This window comes from Netta rufina (assembly GCF_964035555.1).
Source record: "Netta rufina genome assembly, chromosome: 2".
Classification (NCBI taxonomy): Eukaryota; Metazoa; Chordata; class Aves; order Anseriformes; family Anatidae; genus Netta; species Netta rufina.
Window position 1 is genome coordinate 145,204,499 of NC_140124.1, and position 21,200 is coordinate 145,225,698.

The window sequence follows — 21,200 nt, forward strand, 5'->3', positions numbered from 1 at the left end:
AATTTCCTTCCAGAGTTTTCATGAGCATTTTAAAGGACTGTTAATTTGTCCCTAAGTCAGATAAAAATCTGCTATTACTAACACAAAAGTCTAACTAGTGGTTAACATTAAAAGGTCTATTATTTGCCACTGCTGCTCCCACACGAGGCAATATGTGTCATCAGATATATGCACCTTACTTAAGAAACAGTCTTTTAATAAGTGACAGACCTTTAATAAGTGACAGACCAGATTTGGGGGTCACGCTCACACTGAACAGCACTTCATGAGTGCAGTATGTGGGCAGCCTTGATAAAGCTAGCACTTCTGTAAGAGAGGCCTTTCTGAACCTTGTTAGGAAAGGCTTCCTCTGTTAAAGCCTATACTGACAAAAATATGGGACTTGAAAAGTATAGTAAAGCTCTCAGTACCCTAAATTATCTCTGGATAAACATGAGTCAGGCCAGTGGGAGCTACTGAGTAGAGTTCTATTAAAAAAAATAAATAAAACCAAACAGACCATAGCAACCAGAAGCAGCATTTTAATGAAATAAAGATAAGAATTCCAGAAAACACATATGACAGGCAGAAGGTGGTAGTTAAATGAATTTTATACACTATTTTTATATCTATATCGATAGATATACGTGAAGCATCCTTCCTTTCTCCAATTAAGTTTTCTGCTCTGTAAGACTGTCCACTCAGACTGATTATTTTATACAATCTGAACACTGAAAATCATTTACTAACCAGGAAAGTATACATATTTGTATCCATAAACACACACTTTTAAATACATAAAGCTATTTTAACACTTCAATAATTTCTTTAATTTGTATTATCTCCTATATATTATCAGCCTCTCAATGAACGAAACACATCAGTTTAAATATGAGTAATTGTGGCGTTTTTCAGACTTCCTTGTATTTTTTATACGTAACTAGCTGGTTCCTTAGCAGCGTTTGAGGAAGACTGTGATCATGACTCCATTATTCTTTAAAATCACACCTCTGCCTATGAAAATTAGATTCCACACTCATCAAGAGCTTCTAAATGAGAGCTCCTTCAATGAATCTACACTTTCTGCTGTCTGCATCCCAGATATAGAAACAAATACTTGTATTCCCCTATTTGCAACTCAGTAGCTGCAGAAGAACTTTAAATCTATCTGTAGCCCATGAATTATTACTGTTCTGCAAAACCATAGCTGAAGACAGAAAAAGAAGAACACGCTCTATTAGAAAGGAGACTCTGTTTCTTTGGACAGCAAAACCTTAGAGCTGCCAGGGGTTTAAAGTGCTGGAATTGGTCCCAATGAAGACAAATTAGAAAGCTGAAAGCAGAGAAGAAAGTCTGTGAGGCAGCCTAAATTGCATTCGATACATTGCAATGCTTTGTGCAATGTATGTCTCACCCCTGTGGATATGGAGCATGTTTAAATATTATCTGAATGCACAGGATTGCAAAGAAGCCTTTTTAAAAATAACTGAGCAATGAGGAAATATAGAACAAATGGATCTGCCCCAATGTTTTATTTACAATACTTGCCTCTATTCCTTCTCATCTTTTCACTGTACGGGTATGATTGCATGTATAAAGTTTCATAATGACAGCTTGCTTCAACTCCTAAAGCCACACAAGTGACAATCCCAACTCTACATTCACATTTTAGAGGATAAAGCAACACAGTTTTGACATTTAAGTAGAGCAAGTCTGAAAAGACAGGCCACCTCAGGCTATAACATGAATCCAGATGAGAAACGTCACAAAGTTAATGCCACACACAGGCACACACACACAAAGAAGTTATGAACAAGGCACTCACAAAGAGCAGCCCACTTCATTAGCTTGATATTATTATGCCAAGCTTATTCCATCAAGCAAAAAATTTAGTTTGGGGTGGGGTTATTTTGCCAGTTCTGTGTTAAATGTGAAAAATGCCCAACTCACGTTAAATAAAGCTCTTGTAATCAGATTTAGGAAACCAACGGCTGATTTCACTACATTCAGAGCTCTACACTCCCTCTTTTTACTGTCTATCCCTAGCACAGAAATGGTTTCCCATCCATCAATCCAACAGGTACAGCTCACATAGTAGAGAGAGGCTCCATTATATTAAATCACCAATGTATCTCATTCCAATTTTCCACTAGAATAAGTCTTTTGCAAGCAAAGACAAGCCTGATCTGCCTGTGTTCCGTGTCAGCTACATGAGCCCATTCTCATCTGGAAGCTCTATTGCATCACTAAGCTCGTTCATGCCTAAGCTTGTAAGATCTCTTCCGAGTTTAACGTACTTGAGCTTTCAATACAGGGCAGATCTGCATCTGGTGAGGTCAAAACAGGGCAGAGTCAGATTGCTTTTCTAAGTGAAAGGCTGGGTAAACACATTTTTAGCTGAGCTTTGTCTCAAAGCTCATCCAAAATTTGGTGGTCTTTACACCAAACGGATGATTCCAACTAAGCACAAGCCTGTTCTCCAAGGGCTCAAGAGAAATCATCAATACACTTGATCACCAGCCCCAAAACAGACTACAAACAACAGTGATTTTCATAGAATACCCCAAGGTGGGAAGGACCCACTTGGATCAGAGCCCAAAGAGAGACAGACTTTAATCAATGCCAGCTTGAACTTGATCTAGTTAATAGAGTTAACAACTGGATCGAGCTGATAAAGACAGAATGAAATGAGCGTAAGGTGTTCTTATTCATAACTAGGTATTTTAGACAAATATCCAAATGGAGAATTCATACCAAACCTTTATTGTTAAGGCTACTGCTCAAAACATTTAATGCTATTTTGTTCGAAAAGTGAAATACCTTGTAACTGTATGCATATTATTTGTAAGATTTACTATATTGATGACAGTAGAAAATACTCTTACTGTACCTAGCCTTTTTTGGTCCTTTTAAAAAAAAAAAAAAAAAAAAAGGATAGATGGCAACAGTCATTTATTTGCACTACTAGCTCCCAAAGTACCAGATTCAGTAACAATGACATTTTTCATCCCCTCAAAAAAACTGCTTTTAGGCAGGTCAGTAAGACTGATAGGGCTTTTAAAGAATCTCTCCCAAACTACTAGTATTTTTTAAAAAAATATTCTCTCATATTAGATACATTTTTAACTAGAACAATATGTGACAAATTATTGTTCTATCCCTGAAGGGTCTGGAGCACACACATTCACCTGCACTTCACAGTCACGTCTATTGCACACAAAGAAATAGCAAAACTCTCATCAGCTTATGAACGGATGCAGATGCTTCATTTGTCTTTATGATTCACCTATGAAGTGTGTTTATTCACTGACATACCAGATATGGAAGAACTGACAGAGTATTTTTCTTAAAATTAGTTAACAGTTTGTTGAACTCAGTTGTCCATATAAACATCCATACGTTTAAACCTTTCTCTTCCTTTACCTGCTCCAGGAAACAAATAAACAAGTTACCAAAAAGAAAAGAAAAAACAAAAACCCTATCCATTGCCATTCTGGTTGCTACTCAAATCATTCACAAAACAGGTCTTCACAAAGCCTGAAAAAGAGCATTTTCATTATTTATCATTATCTTCACACAGAGAGAAATAAAATAGTGCAGTGTCCATGATGTGTGCGCAAAAACTCCACAGCAATACCTCCCTTCCGTAACACCCACTTCCTTAGACTTATTTTTGCACCTTTGTATGTCTTTAACAGGATGATGAATGCTTTTTAAGCAGTAGTCAGGACTTCAAAATGCCTGGATTCTTAAAGACTCACCAAAATAAGTAAGGATCCCGTTCTACTCACTTTAGATATTTCTGGTTCCACTTGTTGCTTTTTGGGGGTCTCTTTTGACTCAGGCCCTTTCGGAGCACTGGTGTTCTTCGCAGAGGGCGATTCACCTCCTTCACCTTCAAGTTGCAGATTAATGCCTTCTGTGGGGACAGGGTGATCAATACCATTCGGATTCAGATTGCAATGGATAGCTGGGGGGAAAAAAGACAAAACACTGCTTAGGAAAGAAGAACCCAAATGTTGCAAGTATTTATCACAAAGTACTAAGAAATGCCATACAGTAACAGAGTTATGACAGATAATGGCAAAAACACTGTCCATAGCTTGACACGGATCCAGGGTGAGATATTTGAGGAAGAAAATGCAAGGGAATGCAACACTGTATAAGGCTATTCTGTGCAAGTTTCTATGTCAAAATATATCCTCCTGGCATCACTACTGAGTCCCCTAGCTTACAACTTTTACTAGTGTAGAACAATCTATCTCATGTATTTATCCTTCAGTCACACTTTTTTTTTTCTCTTTTCTAGTCAAGTAAGTTGAAGTTTTTCTATTGCATTTTCCATTACCTATAACATGCAAGGCTCTAACCAACATGGGATAAGTAAGCTGTGCACAGAGAGTCGGTCTGTGCATAGAGTAATGCCTTACCCAGCTGATTATCTCCCCTTCAGCATTTTGTTCCACTGCAAATCACCACCCACACCCTCCTAACAAGCAAGAGGGATGTACTCTCTAGGAGCACATAATGAGGTGTGGACTAATGATAGCAGAATAAGGAAAGCAGCCAGAGGGGGGAAAAAAAAAAGAAAACAAATGCAAACCGTCCCACAGAAATGCACATTTAGAGCTATGGTGGTGGTTTAATTGTTTTCTGCCTGGAATTTCACAGTTCCAGCACTCACGGAGAGAAGCAGCCTTAACAACCTCCTTGGCACACGCAGAGATTTTAAGACGTATGGATCCTGAGGCGACTTCCCTTGATGCACGGATCCGATTTTTGTATTCCTGCTCACGGGTAACTGCGCTACCTCTAGCGCAGCTCCCTTAATGGCCCCAGCTTCCTCCTTCTTATGCTGTGGTGAGATATTTAACAGCCCCAGATAGAAACCCAAAAAACAATGTGAAACTGAAATAAAAGCTGCCCTTTTACCCATGCTTGGCTTAGACGCAAAGGGTGGGGAGCAGGGGAAGGAATGGGAACTGCCAGTTTTAGCAGCCGTGTGAACGGCTCCGAAAGCCTCTCACAGAAAACAGGCCCCAGCAGGCTCAGAAAGCAAAGGGTCCTACAACCCACTGAATATCCATACACCTGAAATCCAAATCCTAACTGAAAACTTTGGGCCTAAATAATAGAAATTTCTTGGTGCAGAATTAAAGCGAACCCAGAACACCAAAAATTTGCCTTTTCCCCTTGGGATTTCACAAACACCCAAATACTTGTAAGCAACGGGTGATTTGTACAAGGACCACAGTAACTACATCTGCACGTTAAGGACGGAAACTTATTCTAGGTTCAAGCCAAGAGAATATTATGAAGGGCATTTCATTAACAACACTGAGTGATGGAAAGAAGAATTGCCACATTGTATTACAAACTGCATTCTCTCTAGAAGAATGAAAAAAAAAAATCTGTCGCTGGTCCACAGAAAACCAGTATATTAAAGTAAAAATTGGAAGGGAACTAAATTTCACTCTTGCTATAAGAGAACCTAAAGGAAAGGAGGTCTGCAGCAGTCTGCATGGCTCATATCTGCCATCTTCTTGTCTCATTTCAGCAGGCCAGGCATCTGCAATTTCTTCCTAGAGAGCTGTTACAGAGCCCAGTTTCCCAAGGCAGCTCTGAACAGTTCTTCTTTAAGTCTAGCTGCAGCTCTTTTATTTGAAAGCCTCTCTTCCTTCATTCAAACCGATTCTGGAGCTCGGCTGCAGGCAGAGCAAAACCCAAGTCTCCTCGTTCTGACATCGCCTCTCACTGCTGAGGAGGGAGAACAGACGGCTGTCTGCAAGGCACTCCTCTCCTCCTACTGATTCTCCCAGCCACACCACTCAGTCAATCCAAAATACAAACACTTCAACCTTAATAATCTCAGGAGAAGCATTTCCTAACTTTTGAGCCCTTTATTTCTAGATCCACGCCATACCTACCTCTCCCTGGATTTTACTTTTATCATGGCTACAAGACCGCAGTGGAGCTAAACTTGAACGCAGCTGCTTGATTTTTCCCTTACTGAACCTCTTTCTGCAACAGAAAGAAATGTCAAAACCCTTTTACTTCTGCAGCGAAGCTTGCAGGCTTCACCTGCTCTGGCTGCGTGGCCATTATGTTCCCATACCACAAGCCTGACAGACTTATGATGGAGTCTTTAACACTTTTCATCTCCCAAGGGAGGTTTCAAAGGGAGTGTTGTGTGGTTTATATTTACATTCTAGTGTGCGTTAGGACACTAAAAAATTCCCTCTCCCCTAAATCATACTCACCCGTCATGATCTATCTCTTCTAGATCATATTTACCTGCCTGAAAGAAAAAAAGTAATTACTAATGACTACTTTACCCTCCAGACTACAGAAAAAATAGATGTGATCCACCGAGACAGACTTTTCCATGGCCCAATACATACGGAAGCTGTCCTGTTAGCAGTCAGATTTAAGACTGCAATTCCCCTCCTGCACAAAAAGAAAGGGAGATACCCTAACCACCCCGTAAAAGCACTCCCTTCCAGCACACCCTGCGCAAGCAGAGGCTGGAAACCAGCAGTGAAAGACACCTGGTAAGGAATGGGGGCCATAAAGTAAGTATCAAACTGTCTTTCCTGCAATGATCTTACCTAGCCCAACAGGAGGACTCCTGAGCACACCTTCCAAACACACACACCACAGCAGCATCCAGAAACGTGCAGCTTGTGGCTGCCAGCCTCCTTCCAGTGCTCACCAGAGAGAAATCACAAAGCCCAGTGGGACTCGAGCTGGCTGAAAGAAGGCTGCCAGCAGCAAGCTTCCTGTGGATTGCAACCCCTCCCTTCCCAGTGGCCCCAAACAATACAGATTCGGGGGGAGGATGGGATGCACGACAAGGAAAGCCTTCTAGGTTACAGCATCAATTTGCTGTGCAGCACGGGGAGCAAGCGACCCAGCTTTCTGGTAACGTGGTAGCATAACCACGTTATCCAAGCTTTAGGATCCGGGAGGAAAAATAAATTGGAGAGGCTGCTGGCAACTGCATGTGCTCCCATTAGCTTTTCATTGAAAAGATGTGACTGTTCAAAAGAAACACGGACTGCCTCAGAAAAGACTTTTCCGAAGTTATCAGCGTTAGGGTGGGAGAAAGAAACAACTTTTTAATGTATTTTCTGGGATGAGAGGGAGAAGGGAAGAGTTCAACTCTCCTTCTTCACCCCCAGCACAGTCTTGGCTTACCACTAAGCCTGGACTGGCAGCCTCAGCACTGGGAGACCGGAGGAGAACATGCAGAAGTGAGAATAAATATCACCTCGGTCACTTGGCAAAGCTAATATCTGTCAGGAGGCATCATCAGGTGGCCAGCTCTGTTGCTTTTTCTCCAGTGCTGCCTCCAGCTCTCAGCTAGGAGACAAAGAAGGAAAGAGCATTCTCTTGCACTCTGTTACTTTCCATTAGCAGACAGAAATCCCTTATTTTCATTTCTAGAGCAGGCAGAGCTCTCACTTTTTTTTTTAAAGAAATGTCAATACAAACCATAATTGCTCCCCTTCAGGATTTGTTAAAAGCAGGAAAAGAGGTGAAGGTCTGGACGGTAACAGCATTCCCTCTTCTCAGATCAGCACCTTGTATAATTTCAGCCAGGTAAGACTGGCTCACAACGTCAGGACTGACTATGCAAAGCTCAAGGGGCTGACAGCTTCCAGGGCTGAAGTCCTTTAGAACTGATCTAAGCAGATCTCAAATCACCAACTTCATCACAGCCCAACTCCTCTGACCCTCCCGGCTGACCCCAAACTGCAGAGCTCATCTCTTCCCGGACGTCTGACAAAGATTCTTCTCTCTAAGCATAGACAAAGGAGTTTCTTGCTAAATTAGTTGTCCAGGCTCCTACCTCTCTCTACCCTGCCCTTGGCTACCACCACCTTCCCCCACCCTCTGGCATTTCCCTGTCCCACTGCTTTGACAGCAGTCCCAGCACTTCTTCGTTCTGCCAGGTCAAATCCATCTCAGCACTCGTAGACTCCAGAAGCCCATCAGGCCACCAAACCCCACTCCATACCAGTTAATACCATACACGTCAGTAGCATCATTAGATTTGGAAGCAGAACCTAATCTTACTCCATCCATCATCCCTGCATCTCAGTAACAAGTCTCCATCCCATTCCAGATTGCTGAAATTCTCCTTTCCCTTTATGCCCACCAGCTGGACAGTGTGCTGAAAACCCCACCTGACAGCTGATTAATGCCGTGTCTGTCCTCGTGCTTCTCAGCAATTGTTGTTTTACTTGGACTGAAAGCTTTCTGTGGTGGGAACGTTCTCCTTTTGGGGCTGGGTGCTCCGTACAGCACTGGAGCGACAAGCGCATGACAAATGGTGCTGGCAGCCACAATGACAGAGATCACAGATTACATTTAGAAAACCGACCATTATTTAAAAACAAAGGTACTCGAGTGCTCTTGTACTCCTACCTCAATGGCAGAGCCGAATCTACAGGAAAATATCTCCTATTCCAGAACTTTAAAGGAAAGGCTGCTTAGATCTGCCAAGTTAGGAGGGTCAGGAACTGTGAGAAAACAGTAAAATGAGCACCCAAAGTGGAAAAACGACCACATGTGCCCTAAAAGACTAGGGAAGGAAGAAAACTAAAGCGACGCAGTGTATTTTTCCCATAGGCTAGAACACAAGCCCAGCTCCTTTCTGAGCAGACAGAGCAGGAGAATTTGTTGCCCTCCAGAAGCTGATGGGGAGCAGAGCCCCGCGCCCACGCAGCTCCCCTCCGGCACGTGTACACAGCTCTGAAGGAGCTCGCAGGGCAATGCGAAGGCTCTGCTCCCCTAGCTGCCTTCCTCCCCTCCACGTCTGCCTCACGGACAGCAAGCAGCCAGGAGACAGCTTGTCTGAGCACGCCTGATGGTACACAGCAGTCACCAAGAGCCACAGCAAGCTGCTGGCATCTGGGAGGAGGCCCGGCATTTGTCTAGAGGATACTCCGAAAACCTTGAGACGAGCCTGAAGGCACTCTTCAGAAGTCAGCCTTGATACATCCAAAGTTTCGCGTGGCCAGATGGGGAGTCAAGCTCTCCATCTGGGGGCTCAAGGCGTAGCAGATCAAACCCAGGATCAATCACTACCTCTGTGTGCTCCGCTGCCTGCCGCGTCAAATGTTTCTGAGCTACTTGTTTCAGTGGGAACACTGCTGGCTGCTCAAAATTTTAAGGAGATCAATTAAGACTGCATTAAAGCATACTTGGCAAGTGCTGGAGTTGCATGCAATAACAATTGCTCTATTCTGAAAAGCGATCTGGTAAAAATAGCATCTTCTTACTCATCTGCCCTGTTCTGCGTGCATCACAGTCATGTGCTAGCTTTTGCTCTCTAGAGACAAGAAGCGCACACAGGAGACACCCATCCGACCTCTGAACCATTAGAAAACTTTAAAATGTAAAACACTTGCAAACGTCCAAGCTCTATTTCATGTATTTGTGCCATAAACTTAGCTGCACAATGCCAGGAGCTGTGTTGACACAATCCACCTTTCCATCTTTGCTCGGTTCTTCATCAAAGGCCAATCAAATCTCCAACCATGCAAAATTCTGCAGTCAGCTCTTTCTGCCAGGCTCCTGCACACTTCCAGGTGCTGCATTTCAATACTGAGTGGTCAAACAGCAACCACTGGGCTTTTTGCTTGGTATCACTCACAATCCACTTCAATTATATTGATCAGAATCAGGGAGGCATTGACACAGAACAGATCTTGCTCCAGACAGATGGCTGCTCGCATTGACTGAGCAAGCAAGAAGGAGTTGCATCAAAGCCCTTCCCCAATTTCCAGAACCTGGTACTGCATTAGTAATTCTAAACACCTCTAGAAAATATAGGATTGTTCCCAAGATTGTCAAACCTGAGCAGTTGTTACCACTTCTACAATTTTTAAAAGGATAAAAAAAAAAAGATTAAAACCACCAATACAGATGACCTTAATTAGTGCCACAAAATATAGGAAACTTTGACTGTTTTATCTAGCAGGAACTTTTCTCACAGTAATCTGTTTCTGTAACTCCTGTGGATGGTCCACCCGCCTCATCAAAATGTTCCTAGTTTGAGAAACTGTCTGGCTTTTGCCTGCAGGAATTACCTCTCCATGCAGTGCAACCTCCAGCTAACGTAAACCCACACAGTCCCACCAATTCATCACTTTGGGCCAGCTGAAGCTGTAGTCAAAGCCTCACACGAATCCATCCTGCTGCTTATGTTGCCATCCAGGTTGCTGGCATCCTGCTGAGGAAGTACCTTCAAAATCTTGCCTAGATGTTTCTCCAATCTGCTTGTCTAACGGTCTCAGCAGCATTCACTCAGACCTAGAAGCCCCAAGTCAGTCAGCATCTGTTCTGCTTTGATAATGTGGACTTACCAGAAACCTTCTTGACAGGTGAAGCCCTGAAGTATTTTGCTAAAGTAATACCAATGCCAAGTTGCCTGTTTCTGCTGGTCAGCATCAGGAATGAGCACGAAACAAATACAAACAGGCTGTGCCAAAACCCAGGGCTGGGCTGCGGGGAGTTTTGCAAAGTGGTCCTAGCGATGAGCTGCACCAGGTGGTTTGGGTTCAGAGCTCAGGCAGGCAGGGAGAGCAAGACAAAGCCTCAAGTACCCACATCCCCAACATGGCTCGCAGCTCTCTAGCTAGGCAACTGAGTAGCTATGTCATGGTACCACAGTAATTAATACCACAAGCCATTCACTCTCTCCAAAAAAACAAAAACAAAAACAAAGAATGCCAAAAACTAAAGGCAAAGGCAAAAGCAAAAAGGGAAAAAACATTACTCAGCTGCCTACACTCCACATACCTCCCTTACACCTCAGCTGTAAGAGGCAGCTGATGAGTTTTGTGTAGCATCAGAAATATATCACAAAACCAGAACAAGTATCTCAGCAGTTTCAGTCTGAATCAAACTGAGCAAATAATTCTGTAATTTAATTGAAGCTCATGCAAATCTTAGGGGTATAAAGAGGAGAAATACTCCCTACTTGTCTACTGAACAGGAACACCAAGTCCAAAACAAGAAATCTTCTTTTGTTATACATTAAGTTTGCCTTTAAAGACCCTCGTCCCATCAGGATTTATATGCACTCGAGTCTACTCAGTTAAAGAAATTTGCTCTTGCATTTTTGAGAATTTTCCTACTGGAAACTACTCATTTATTTTATGTAAGGCAATTCCTTCACTTTCCATCTCTGATTTCACAGATTGTATTAACGCTGTAAACCAAAAGCTTTCTGTTCCACCTGCTCTTCGGGATGCAGCCTGCACTGGCTATCACTAGACAGGCCCCAGAGCCTCAGCAAGGCAAGGTCTGCCTTTTGTAACAGCCACAGGCCCGCGTGATGAAAAGCAGAGACAAGGGCTGGGCAGCCAAATTATTTCTGAAGCATTTTTTCATTCTATTTTAACAAATGTGCAATTGGTGCGAGCAGCTCTTGAATTCACAATGGCAACAGAGAGGCTCATTGAAAAATGGGCCAGTTCAGTGAGTGAGGCAAGTCTATCATAAACCCTGGGCAGGTATATAGGACAAAAATGGTGACAAAGACAGGGAACTAGTGAGCTATGCAATTAGCTTATAGTAAAAGGGATCTTAGTGGGGAAAAAAAAAATAATAAAGGTCAATAAGTAACATGCATCATGTATATACAAGAACATATAATGAACTCTCTTATGCTGTAATCCACTGGCTGAAGTATGTTTTGCAAAGTGATCTTACCCTTAGTTAATAAGGCGGCTTATGCCAGCATCTGCAAAGCTTCTGCTGAAAAGTGAACAACTCTGGATTTCAGACAGGTTTGTGAGATGCACAGCTTTGCAGTCAAAGAGGATGTTGCAGGAGGTAAGAGGCCTGAGCATGAAAAGCACAAATCAGGAGGTAGACAGAGAGGAAGAGAGCTGAATTAATGCTCTCACTGGAGGGAAAGCATCCACCGTACATTGCAGTCAATCACCAAACAACTTGTGCAAACTCCCGACTAGATACCACTGGCTGTTGCCCACTGAGGATTTCAGAGTGAACACAGAAAATAAGATAGAAAAGGGCCTGGAGCACAAGTCCTGTGAGGAGCGGCTGAGGGAACTGGGGGTGTTTAGTCTGGAGAAGAGGAGGCTCAGGGGAGGCCTCATTGCTCTCTGCAACTGCCTGAAAGGAAGGTGTGGGAAGCTGGGGGTCGGCCTCTTCTCAAAGGTAACTGGTGATAGGACCAGAGGGAATGGCTTCAAGTTGTGCCAGGGGAGGTTCAGGTTGGAAATGAGGAGACATTTCTGCTCAGAAAGAGCAGTCAGGCATGGGGATGGGTTGCCCAGGGAGGTGGTGGAGTCACCATCCCTGGGGGTGTTCAGGGAGAGGTTGGACGTGGTGCTTGGGGACATGGTTTAGTGGTGACATTGGTGGTATGGGGATGGTTGGACCAGATGATCTTGGAGTACTTTTCCAACCTTAATGATGCTATGATTCAGCTGGGTGAGAAACAAGTCTTCATTGGTTCCACTACTCCTGGATCAAACTTGTCTTGTGGTCACTAGATGAGCTCCTAAATATTTTTGCTGCAGAGATTAGCGAGCCATAGTCCACCACAGCCTCTATTTATATGAATGCCTCCAGTCCCAACCGCACTACTACTTAATTCTGCAACCTACCATGTTAGAGCCCAGTGAGCCCATCCAGCACGTCCCAAGCCCAGCCCAGATGCACACAGGTGTTACAGCATCAGCAGTGCACTGTCCCCCACACACCACAGATTTCATGCCTTTGCACCTAGTGAAAGCTGCTGTCTGCTGAGCACGTGCAACAGAAACGGCTGCAACTCAGCTGTGAACCCAGGCTTTATTCCCCGTCCTACGTACGATGCACAAAGTCATCAAAATGCAGAGGAAGAAACAGTTACCCATTCCCACTAGCATAACTAGTCACAATCTGGCAGCTGACTTCTGTTTCCAGTCCTGGCTTTCTCTCAGCTGCCTGTTAAGTTACCTCTTGTCGGTCCTCAAGGCTGTCCCTTCCCTTGCACATTTAACGAAGGAGCCTGGAAATGCCTTTGTGCCTTCCCCCAGCAAAATTCTTTACCTCCTACAGCTTACTCATACCACTGTGTCCTACTCGCTCCAGTACCACAGCTGACTCTTGTAGTGACAAACCATTAGCTGAGAGCATGCAATTATTTTGCTGGAGGAAAATCCAGGAGAAAGCTTCTATTTACACACATTAAAATTCCTTTTATTTCTGAAACAGCATTATTAAAGTCTGTTTCTTGCTTTTGCTGGGATATTTTCAGAGAAGCAAATCAACTCAGCTAAATGCCCTCTACCAAAAGAAAACCAAAAACTGCACTGAAGACAGGCTAAAATCCACCCCAAATTTCCTCCTCAAGCCCTTTTCCTACTCAGCCACATATCCCCTGCAAGCATTTTGTATCCTGTAGATGAATGCAGAGCTCACTTCAGCCCATATTCAGCCCTGCTGCCCACCTGCTTGCTTCACCCAGGAGCAGCACGAAGGGGAGGGAACCTACAGCCTCGATCCAAATCAGGCTCTTTGTGGTGAGTGGGGTTGTTCTGGGTGCACACAAGTCAGATTTTCTCATAAAAGCCATCAGGATGGGTCAGACAAAGTCTAGCCCCATATGCCATCGCTTAAGGGCACACACATGAGCTAAACTTGCCTTGGCATGTTAGAAATGACCCAAGGTTGAACTTAGGAATCGTGTAATTTGAAAAACTATTTTTTTTTAAGCACAAAAGCCCATACCTTCGTTGTTCTGCCTTGTGAACCAGATCCTTTTTCACCTTCTCCAAACCATTCATTAATGTCTAAGGATTCTCTTCATGGTCATCTCCTTTCCAGGTTAAAGAACCAGAACCTTCCCTCAGAAAACATGCCCTATCTCTAACCAGCTGATTGCCCTTTCCTGTAGTCTTTCCACCCTGTGTCGTTTTTGGGATGTGGCAAGAAAAACTGAATGGAGCACTGAGAATAGAAGAGTAATATCCAAAGAAGTAGTAAAAACTGTTCCTTGCTTCTTCTTTTTTGAGCTCTTCCTCATAGTTCCTAAATTCCGTTTGCTATTTTGACCATGACCAACCAGACGGTTCCAGAAGACTTCAAAATTACTCAATTTTCTGGCCCTTTCCTCCACCTTTGCCTTTGGCACCTTCCAGAACTACTCCCTCTACATTCCCTGCATGCTTTGAGCACATAATTTAGCGATGAGTAGTTCAATTGTTCATCTTCAAGGCTAAACACCTGTATGCCAGCCAAAGGCAACAGCTTTCACAAAAAATAACTCAACATAGGATTGCTCAGTCCAACCTTTGAGCATCTCTCGTTCACAGAAAGGGTCCTTGCCTCAAAGATCATACCCTGTGAGCAAGAAGAGAGACCAGAGAGATGGGACAGAGCCAAAGCATGGAGGCTAAAGCTGTCTCAGCCATGACAACACAGAAAGTTAGCACCAGAACCAGACATAGCACCCCTAACCGATCTGCAACTCTGACACCGCCTGGCTGCAATGCCTCACCCACAGTGTTTCTTGCTGCTGCTCTCCTGTTGTAACCCCTGGGACAAAGCAATCCTGCAAAGTCCAAGAGACTGGCTCCAAACAGCCTGCCCTGCCCTCATAAACTGACCCGTGGGAGGAACAAAGCTACACAGCCTCCTCTATGTTACCTACCTTGCTAAAAAAAAAAAAAAGAAGAAAAAGAAAAAAAAAAAAAAAAAAAAAAGAAAAATTCTGCTTTATAAGTTCAATTTAAGCAATAAATGTGGGATCCTACAGTGTCACTACAGGCGTTGTCAGTGCTTTCCAGCAGCATGTTAGGAAATGCAAATAACATCTATCTTCTGTCATTCGCTCTCTCACTTTCTCTTCTTGGTGGAGAAACTTTCAAAGCACCATTCTTTCCTTCGCCCATACATCACCACCACCAGCAGCCAAGTTTGATCCTTGGGATGGGATTCCATTGCATCAGAACAGCCAATTTATATCAATCAATGTCCTCCTGGAGCTTTGGAGTTTTCCAGGTGTTTTAAAGGGTAAGAACAAACAGTCATGGAACTGGTTGACCTGAAAACACTTCTGAATTTTCAGGTACACTCTTGTGCTACAGCAAAATCTCCTCCAAGGAAAACGCAGTGATATGCCAAGCCCAAACTGCCTGATTCCTGCCTAATGTGAGTTCATTTCTAAAAGCAGGTAGAGGAAAATGAGCACACAACCTGAAATCATATCCCCTTGCCACTCGGTCTAAACTCACCCAAGGTGACTTTAGCATAGTGCCACTCTTCATTGCACCAGATTAATTTGGGGGTGTCTGATTGCCACAATGCACCTGTTGATGAGAGCCTGCAGTCCAAAACAGACTTCTGGCTTTAGACAGTAACAGTATTCCTCTGGAGAAGGATCATTAACTATCTGTCTTTTCAAAGATGCAGGAACTGCAACAGAGCTGACTTTTCAAAGGTAGATCTTTCCTCTCTGAGCTGCTAAGGAGTGGTTCAGAGGAGGACAGAGGAGCACATGGCCACCAAGCTGTGTGCACACTGAGGCAGGGGCACGAAGGGAAGCCTTATCCTCCAAAATCAGGCTGCTGCTGAGCAAGAAAGAGGAGCACAGATGTTACTGCCCAACAGGAACACAGCCATGTGGAAGGGGGTGGAAGAGGAGCTATGTTCCAGCCTGGAAACCCATAACTGCTGAGGCATTTTTACAATAAACAGTCACCAAGCAACATACAGAAGCAGCACAAAGATCAAAGGCTGCAGTTCAGGTCTTCCTCTTGCCTGTCCTGTGCGTGCTTCCAACACTGGTCCTATCGATCTCCTCTGCTACAATCTGAGGGGACACTTTGAGCCGGAGAGGCAGACACATATATCAGCTCTGCCTCCAACTGGCAGCTCTTTCCAAGCTTTCCTGAGCCCTTCAAGCTAAGGAGTGGTTGGAAACTACTAAAGAAAACAAGCACTGATGGAAGCACAGACCTTTTGGATGGCAGGATTTGTGACTTCTTTGCTAGGCAAGGAGTTAAGTGTGCTGAAAAACCACGTATTAGATCAGATTCCATGACATCTTAGGTGTGCAGACACCTGATCTGAGCCTGGAGTGGGTGTAGGAGCAAGGAAGTGCCGAATAACTGAAAACTTGTTAAGACAGTTGTACTTTCGAGCACCCCGTGGGACAGCATGATGGATGCCTACACTAAAACTAGAAGCTCCCTTTCTGATGGTCCTGAACTTGCTTTAACAGTCTTGGCAGCGCTGGCACTGCAAGTTATGAGCTCACCGTATCGCAACGCTCTGAGGAAACACATGGCAGCACTCAATATCCGCCGGGGCTGGCTGAGCACTGCAAGCTTTCCACCCAGGTGTATCACACTGCTGAAATTCAGGACTGCTCTGACAGAAGTCAGTTACAGGCTGCAAAAAAACTTCAAGTCTTGCAGCAGTTAGCCTTGGCTCCAGACCCCGTTACACTCCCAACTCCTTCGAGCCTCCAGTCTCCTTCAGGACTGCCACGGGGCAAGGCCAGAGCCTTTCTGTCATTTTATGTCAGCAAGTCTCTCCTTCTTAGTGAAAAATGTTCTCCAGCAGGCAGATCCACCACTGCAGAAGAGCCATAGGACAGGAAAGAGTTTATTTTTCCATCAGTTTTCAGAAGGAAACTAGCAATGAACATATGCATATACTTTCCAAAGCACACGCATGGAAGAGAAGGCATTAGACCAAGCTTCACTGAACACTCGCTAGGCAATAATTCCGTGACATAATTAGCACTTTTTTTTTTTTTTTTTGCTCAGAAATCTCCAAGATGCTGCAGGTCAGAGCTGCAGGGGAGCTGACAGAACTGTGTGGGATTACCTGCACACATACATTAGCTGCTGGCTGCTGTCAGTCTCTTGCTTTCCTGTGCAAGAAGCATTGTGGGGGGGAAGTCACCATTCTCTCTTCCCCTTTTCCTCTGCTGCACAAGAGCAAAAAATATAATAATATATTTTTGAGAACACTGTTGCAGGGATCAAAAGCCTTTTTCGACTGGCTCTGACCTAGTTCTTTCATTCTTACTAGAGGGAGGAAAACACTTAAAGGAACATTGTCAAAACTGCTAGGTCTAAAATTAGCCTTACCTTGGCAGTGCTCCCATCTAGATGGGCTTGTGTTAAGGAGAGCAAACTCTCTCTCCCCACACAGACTCTGATATGTTCATCCATCCCAAGCACTGATACTATGAGCCTGAAGGACCACCCAGGCCACGAGATCTCTTTCAGGACAAGTAGGGCGAACCAAGATCAAACTATTTTGGCTGAGTCCCTCTGAACCCCCGCTCAGGTACGCGTTATGCAACTGCCAAAGAACTCTGGGATCCTCCAAATTCCTATTTCATATTTGCAAATCCATCTCTGTCAGCTATTCTGGTAAAAAAAAAAAAATAATAAAAAATTGGGATGTTTTCTTTAAGTAAACTGCTGGACATTTGTTACCATAACTAAACTCCAGCAATTCGTCCTAAGACAGCATTAAAAATAATCAAACCCAAGGAAGATTTCAACAGGTTGTTAAAATAAAGTCCGATTTTTTTTTCCCCTAAAGATTCTCCGCAAACTATATGTTACAAAATGCTGCCATTTCAGCCACACGGAGCGCTTCTGAAATGAAAGAGGGTAAAAAAAAAAGTCTCTGGGTTGGTGGCTGAGGCTGTTTTCCCCAGAACAATAGCAGTGGCAGCACTGGTCAGGCAGCGGATGCTGGCTCCGGCCAGGAACTCCCATGCTCCAGGACCTGTGGTTCCCTCCTGCCCCCAGGGACCCCCCCACTCCCTTCCACTCGTGTCCTAGAGCCAGCCGCCTGCGAGCCCGCACGAGAAGCGAGCAGGCCTGGCAGTCCAGAAGCCTCGTGACACTAAAAAAAATAAATTATAATAAAAAAAAAGCTCTGAAGTCCCAGGAAGTCCACGCTAGCCAAGCTCCCAGCTGAGCCGGAGAGGCTGGACACATTCCACTTAAGCCAGGTTTTCAGGGCCCTCCTTATTACCAGGCTTCCAGAGCTGATGTGCACAAGGTTATGCTCTCAAGGTCCCAAGCAGCAAAGCAGGAAAACATTTTTTTCCAACAAAAACAAACAAATCAACTAAAAAAAAAAAAAAAAAAGCAGTTTGTGTTCCCTAAGTCCAAGACATCGAGTTCAGCAAATTGGCATTTTTTCTCCAAAACTCTTTAAATTTGGAAAATTCCACAGCAGCTTTGCTTTTGCCTGGAGTGTAGTGACATGAGCACATGGTGTAGTGACAGGAGCCATGAGGGACACGGGGTGAGCTGGGCTTCCCTAACAAAAGGGCCACGTGTTACCTGCCAAGAGGCACAGGTCATGAAAAGCACACGGCCCACACCCAGGGCTCCGATATTGTGGAGCATGCATTAAGATAAAAGCACGCTATTAAGCGCCTTTGCACAAAGAAGCCCAGTCCCAAAAGAAAATTAAGGGTAAGAAAGGGACATAAACGTGCACGCACTGCATTGACAGAAAGTAGTCACGGCCACAAGGCTCCTTGTGCTGGAGAAGAAAGGAGTCACCTCGCTGTGCTAGGGAGAGGGACGGAGCTGTGCAGCAGCACAAAGGCAAGAAAAGTCGAGGGAGGAAGCAAACAAAGCGAGGGGAAAGTGGGACATGCAGACACGAAGGCCTGTTTTGAGAGCCCACAGCAGGGATGCATCCTGGAGAGAGGAAATGGGAAGAAGGGGTTAAAGAGGAAACAAATCCCAAATCAGCTCGGGAGAAAGGAGAGGCACTGCTTCCCAAAGGTTTAGCAGAGCTTTCCTTCATTAATATTAACCAAGCTTTTCGAGATTCTCAGATGGAAGGCACTGCAGATATGACAGGAATTATTACAGACCTGAAAAAATCTAGCAAACAGACTGAGAAGGGCTCCAAGTGAATAAAGGAGGATGACACACAGAAAGAGGGGTTGCTGCTGGCGTATGAACCATCTGGTGCATGGCAGTCCATTTCATTTACTTACCCACTACCAGGCACGCATGCGTGGTTCACACTGCTAAGTTTTTGCCACAGCAGAAGAGATGCTTTTATCCAGGACCACTACCTTCCTTCCACCGTTACAGTCTCCAAAACTGCTATTCAGCAAAGCACCCTGGGCATAAAGAATCTGTTTGGCTTAAGGAGAGGCTGAAATCTCGGCACAGGTACCTTTTGAGACATAGGGGTTTTATTTACCTTAATATAAGTTTGCCTAGGAAGTTGGTTCACAGGGATGCTGAGGTGTCCACTGGCCAAGTTTCAGCTCAGCACTAATTTGTGCTGCTCACTTGGGTACTTTAAAGAGCTTCAGCATGATCCTCATGGACACAGGCGGCCTCAGATGGAGCCACAGATCTCAGCATACCTGAGAAGCAGCTGAACGAGGGCTGCCTGAAGGCGAGCACCCCCAAAACAGCGACATACCCCGAGTTCTGCACAGGGGGTGGCTGCGTGGCTGGTTGTCACACCGTGGACTCCTACGGCTCTCCTGCGGGCACAGAGGAGAGCAAGATGGGCCCTGAACGCTAGAAAACAGGGAAGTTGAGAGGCAGACAGTGAGGGGGAAGATGTACCTGTCCCCACACACCGACCCACATCACTCCATGACCTCCCCAAAAGCTGCACGGAGAGGGACCACGCACCCACCAGAAGACCTCCACAATGCAGCCACCTGTCTCGGGAGCCGGGCTGCTCACCGAGCTCTGTCCCCTTGAATTTGGGCACCTCTTGCTCGGGGAAGGAAAAGGAGGCAAAGGGGGGGGATGGCAGGGGGGCAAGGGGGTAAAAGGGGCACACACGTCCCCGGGCCGGGGGCTGCCTGGGGCTCATGACCATGTCAGTGGGGGAGGCACGGAGGGTCGGCAGTGGGGGCAGAAGCCCTGGGGGGTGCTCAGGGCCTTGGGGGAAATTTGGGAAGGAGGGGAGGAAGAGGGGAAGGAGGGGAGGAAGAGGGGAAGGAGGGAGGGAGGGCAGGAGGCGCAGACCCGCCGCCCCCACCCGCCGGGGCGGCACCTCGGGGCCGACCCCAGGGCTCTGCATGCCCCCACCCCACCTGCCTCCCCTCCCGCACCCCAGTTTTTTTTTTTTTGGGGGGCGCCCCCCCCACCCCAAACCCCACACCGCAGGTGAGAGCCCGGAGGGGAGGAGACAACGGGCGGGCCCCCGGGGGCAGCGAAGCGAAGGGACGCGGAGCCCTCCTTACCTTCCACCGCCATCCTCCCGGCCTCGCATAGTGCGCCGAGCCCGGTCCCGACCCCGGTCCCAACCCCAAACCCGGTCCTGGTCCCGGTCCTGGCCCCGGTCCCGGTCCCGGCGGCGCTGCCCCGGCCGCCCCCCCCCGCCCCGCCCGCGCACGGGCTCGGCTCATCTGCAGCCGCCGCGCTCAACCTGCAGCGCGGCCGCTGACAGCCGGGCGGGGCCGCGCCTGCCCTGGGCTCCACGGGAAATGTAGTCCCCGACAGAGCCCCTGCCACCGCCAGGGCCCATGGAGGGGTTGTTGGTCCCGGCATGGGGAGGAGAGAGGGGGGTGGTGGTGGGGGGGGTGTTGTTGGAGGGTGCAGACCGCTAGGGGTTGAGCGCCATGGCGTTGCTGTGCCTAACTGGGCAAAAGGGGGGGTTCTGTTGGGAGAAGGGCACGAAAAGGGCATCGGGAACGTGCCATTGTCGCCTCTGGGTGCAGTCATGCCATAGCGTGGGGTCCTCAGTCTTCCTCTGTTCACCATCTTTATCCAGAATCACACAATCAGCTAGGTTGGAAGAGACCTTCAAGATCACCAAGTCCAACCTCTGACCTAACACTAGCCAGTCCTCCACCAAACCATATCCCTAAGCTCTACATCTAAACGTCTTTTGAAGACATCCAGGGATGGTGACTCCACCACTTCCCTGGGCAGCCTGTTCCAATGCCTCACAACCCTTTCGGTAAAGAAGTTTTTCCTAATACACAACCTAAACCTCCCCTGGTGCAACTTTAGCCCATTCCCCTCATCTTATCACCAGGCTTATGGGAGAACAGACCACCCCTCACCTCACTACAGCCTCCTTTAAGGTATCCATAGAGTGCATCCTGTCCCACTCTGACAGGTCAGCCAAAAAATCCCAAAATGGAAGGAGATTAGCAACATCCTAACCAAGTCTTTACTTTGACTCCTCACAAGTCTTATACCACACATCTGTCGCACTCAGAACCC

General features: G+C 45.9%; 1 protein-coding gene across 2 annotated transcripts in view; it reads right to left on the minus strand.

Moving 5' to 3' along the window:
• The window catches only part of SAMD12 (sterile alpha motif domain containing 12), a 169,148-nt gene extending 148,843 nt beyond the window's left edge, over positions 1-20,305 (minus strand). The window contains exons 1-3 of one of the 2 annotated variants that reach the window (XM_084282555.1): positions 6,588-6,675; positions 6,240-6,277; positions 3,771-3,949 (exon numbers count right to left, since the gene is read on the minus strand). In XM_084282555.1, coding sequence (XP_084138681.1) covers positions 3,771-3,949; positions 6,240-6,246 — 186 coding nt within the window. In that variant the 5' untranslated portion in view covers positions 6,247-6,277; positions 6,588-6,675. Of the gene's footprint in view, positions 1-3,770; positions 3,950-6,239; positions 6,278-6,587; positions 6,676-20,212 lie in introns of those variants that run through there. The other variant, XM_084282554.1, reaches the window with a different exon arrangement.
• Between the last annotated feature and the right edge of the window lie 895 nt (positions 20,306-21,200).